Here is a 2,500-nt window from a genome sequence, read left to right on the forward strand (position 1 = left end):
ACATTATTAGAGGCATTATTAGTAACAACACTCGAAGACACTTGCTCGTCCGTCGTGTTGTCTTGTGTCTTTGGCAAGGAATCCTGACAAGAAATATCTAACTCAGAATCAACAGGTAAAGAGTCATTATCGTTGTGTTCAGGGAGGGGTGACGGGTTCCTTAACGGATTATGAGCTCCAACCGTCACTGGAGAATATTGCTCCACCGGCTTGCGCGGCCGTAGCTTTCGAGGTGGAGGCGTTACATCCATCGTTTCTACTCCTTTTGGCTGCGTGAGAGAAACCCGCTTGTCCTCGGACCCGCTGTCCGACGCGCTGCTGCTCTTTTTCCTAAGAATGGCGGTTCTGAGCCTAGGCCCTAATAAAATCTTTTTCAAGACACCGGAGGATTCACCCTTTTCACCATCCGAGGTGGGGGTGGTGGGGTCACTGCAAGGAATGTCATTTGATATGGGACTAACGGGACTGGATTCCGGACTAGCACTGTCTGATGGGGACGATTGGGGGCTGTTATTTTGAACTGATTCGGCGGGACACGTCAGATTGGGCAGGGGTTGGACACTGACGTCGACAGTCAGAGATTCACCGACTGACGGGTCAGGGAGGGATGATGACGTGTTTTGGTGTGAATCGGCTGATTCGTTTGGAACAGACCCTGTTTGCGTGGAGGACATATCTGAATTTGCCTCTAGGCTAGCACCAGACGGGTCTGCTGAATTGCTGACGTCAGCGTCTGCTTGTGAGGACGAGGGGCCCGGTGACTTTGTTGTTTTGTCCTTTTTAAACCAGTCACTGAACCTTTGAGAAATCGTTGACTTTCGGTCACCCTTTTCTCGAAGTTTTACTTTCTCTGCAGATTTTTGTTCAGCCTTTCTTCGTTTCTCTTCTTTCAATCGTTCTTTTTCTTTAGCCTTTTCTTCTTCTTTTTGTTTCTTCAATCGCTCTTTTTCTGCTTTCTCTTTTTCTCGTTGTTCTTTCGTATGTTTTGTCTTATGTTTCTTATCCGTTTCAGCATCCGTGTGAGTAGCATCCGTGTCATTTTTTGGTTTATTTTCCGTTTCGTTTGATTTTTCCATACTTGAATCAATCTTTGAAGTCTGACTTTCCTCAACTTTAATATCGTCACTTGTCTTGATATTTTCCGCTGCTTCGTTTTCAAGGCTTACATTAGTCAAACCAGTTTCACTAATGGGTTCCTTGTCATTTTTATCTTGGGCTGCTTGTTCAGCTTCTTGGGTTGTTTCAGCTTCACAAGTATTGTCTGCATCCTCTTTAAGGCCATCCACTTCATCTTCGGGAGGGCTGATATAAAGGATTGGAAGTGTTTTTACTTTGTCGACTTTTTCCATAACAATAACGTCTTCCACTACCTCATTTAAATCTTCTTTCGTTTTCGGAACTTGGCTTAAATTGAATGTTGACGGGATATCTGCATTTATGATTTCTGTCTTGTTCTCCTTATCCTGCTCATCCGTGGCCTCGGGTTCATTCTTCACGACCTCCACCTGAACTTCGATGGGTTCTTCATGCTTCTCTTCCAGACTGCTTTTATCTTCTTGATCATTCTCAATATCACCGTGTTCATCTTCTCCTTTGAATAGAACTGACGTCATTTCCTTGACGGGTGCTACAGAGGGTACAATCGTGTCCTCTTCCACCTCTGGTGGTGACGCTTCAATTGATGACGTAGTAGGAGTAGATTCGTTTTCTGGAGTAGGTCTTGGAGCTTCGATGACATCGACAACTGGAGTCAGAGAAACATCAAGGCCGACACCCGAGAGGTCCTCTGGTTGTGAGTTTTGATTGGAAGCTGAGATATTTTCTTCCGTCGTATCCTGCTCTGAGATGTATCTCTCACGAGCAATGTTGATAGAATCGTTGACAATGGAAGAAGCAATTTCGTTGATATCTGATGTTTCATTTTGCTTTTGAGTCTCTTCAGTTGCTGGAGACTCTACTGGCTTAACCGGATCTTCCTCTGCAGACGATTTGCTGGGGCCAGGTGACGTTACAGGGACATCTGGTGCTTTGGTCGATTTCGGAGAACTTGGTTTCTTTGATTTTTCCTTCTTAGAACTCTTCTTTTCTTTCTTTTTCTTCTTGCTGCCCTGTCGTTTGTCAGACGGTGTGCGTTTCATTTTCTTGTCTCTGGGTTTTGGCACAGGTCCTGCTGCACCGGCTTGGCCAGATGTACCGTCCTCTGGGAAATGAACAAATTTGAAATGCATTAGAAAACTGCGGGATTTAAGTCAAACTCAATTCCAACAAACCTTTCCTTTTAAAAATATATTTAGATACAGAGTGATTAAAAATGTGAACATTTCATGGATATGTTATTGCCTTCATTTGAAGTGTGTACATAGGATTAACTTGTGTTTTACTTATCGATTGGACTAGCGTGTCAGGGACAATAGTAGCAATTGCTTTCTATCTTTTGGATAAGGACACTAATTTATCTCAAAGTACTTCCATCAGATCTAATAGAATCAGCTACCCAACC

The 2,500-nt window shown here is 43.8% G+C and overlaps 1 protein-coding gene across 1 annotated transcript in view; it reads right to left on the reverse strand.

Moving 5' to 3' along the window:
* Positions 1 to 14: 14 nt before the first annotated feature.
* LOC144961973 (uncharacterized) overlaps positions 15 to 2,500 on the reverse strand; it is a gene marked incomplete at its 3' end in the record, with an annotated part of 17,949 nt that continues 15,463 nt past the window's right edge. Inside the window, exon 6 of the mRNA XM_078894978.1 lies at positions 15 to 2,200. Within this exon, the coding sequence (XP_078751104.1) occupies positions 15 to 2,200 (2,186 nt within the window). The remainder of the gene's footprint in view (positions 2,201 to 2,500) is intronic.

This window comes from Berghia stephanieae, unplaced genomic scaffold (assembly GCF_034508935.2).
Source record: "Berghia stephanieae isolate SIO BIC M18660-M18661 unplaced genomic scaffold, UCSD_Bste_1.3 scaffold518, whole genome shotgun sequence".
In the NCBI taxonomy this organism is placed as follows: domain Eukaryota; kingdom Metazoa; phylum Mollusca; class Gastropoda; order Nudibranchia; family Aeolidiidae; genus Berghia; species Berghia stephanieae.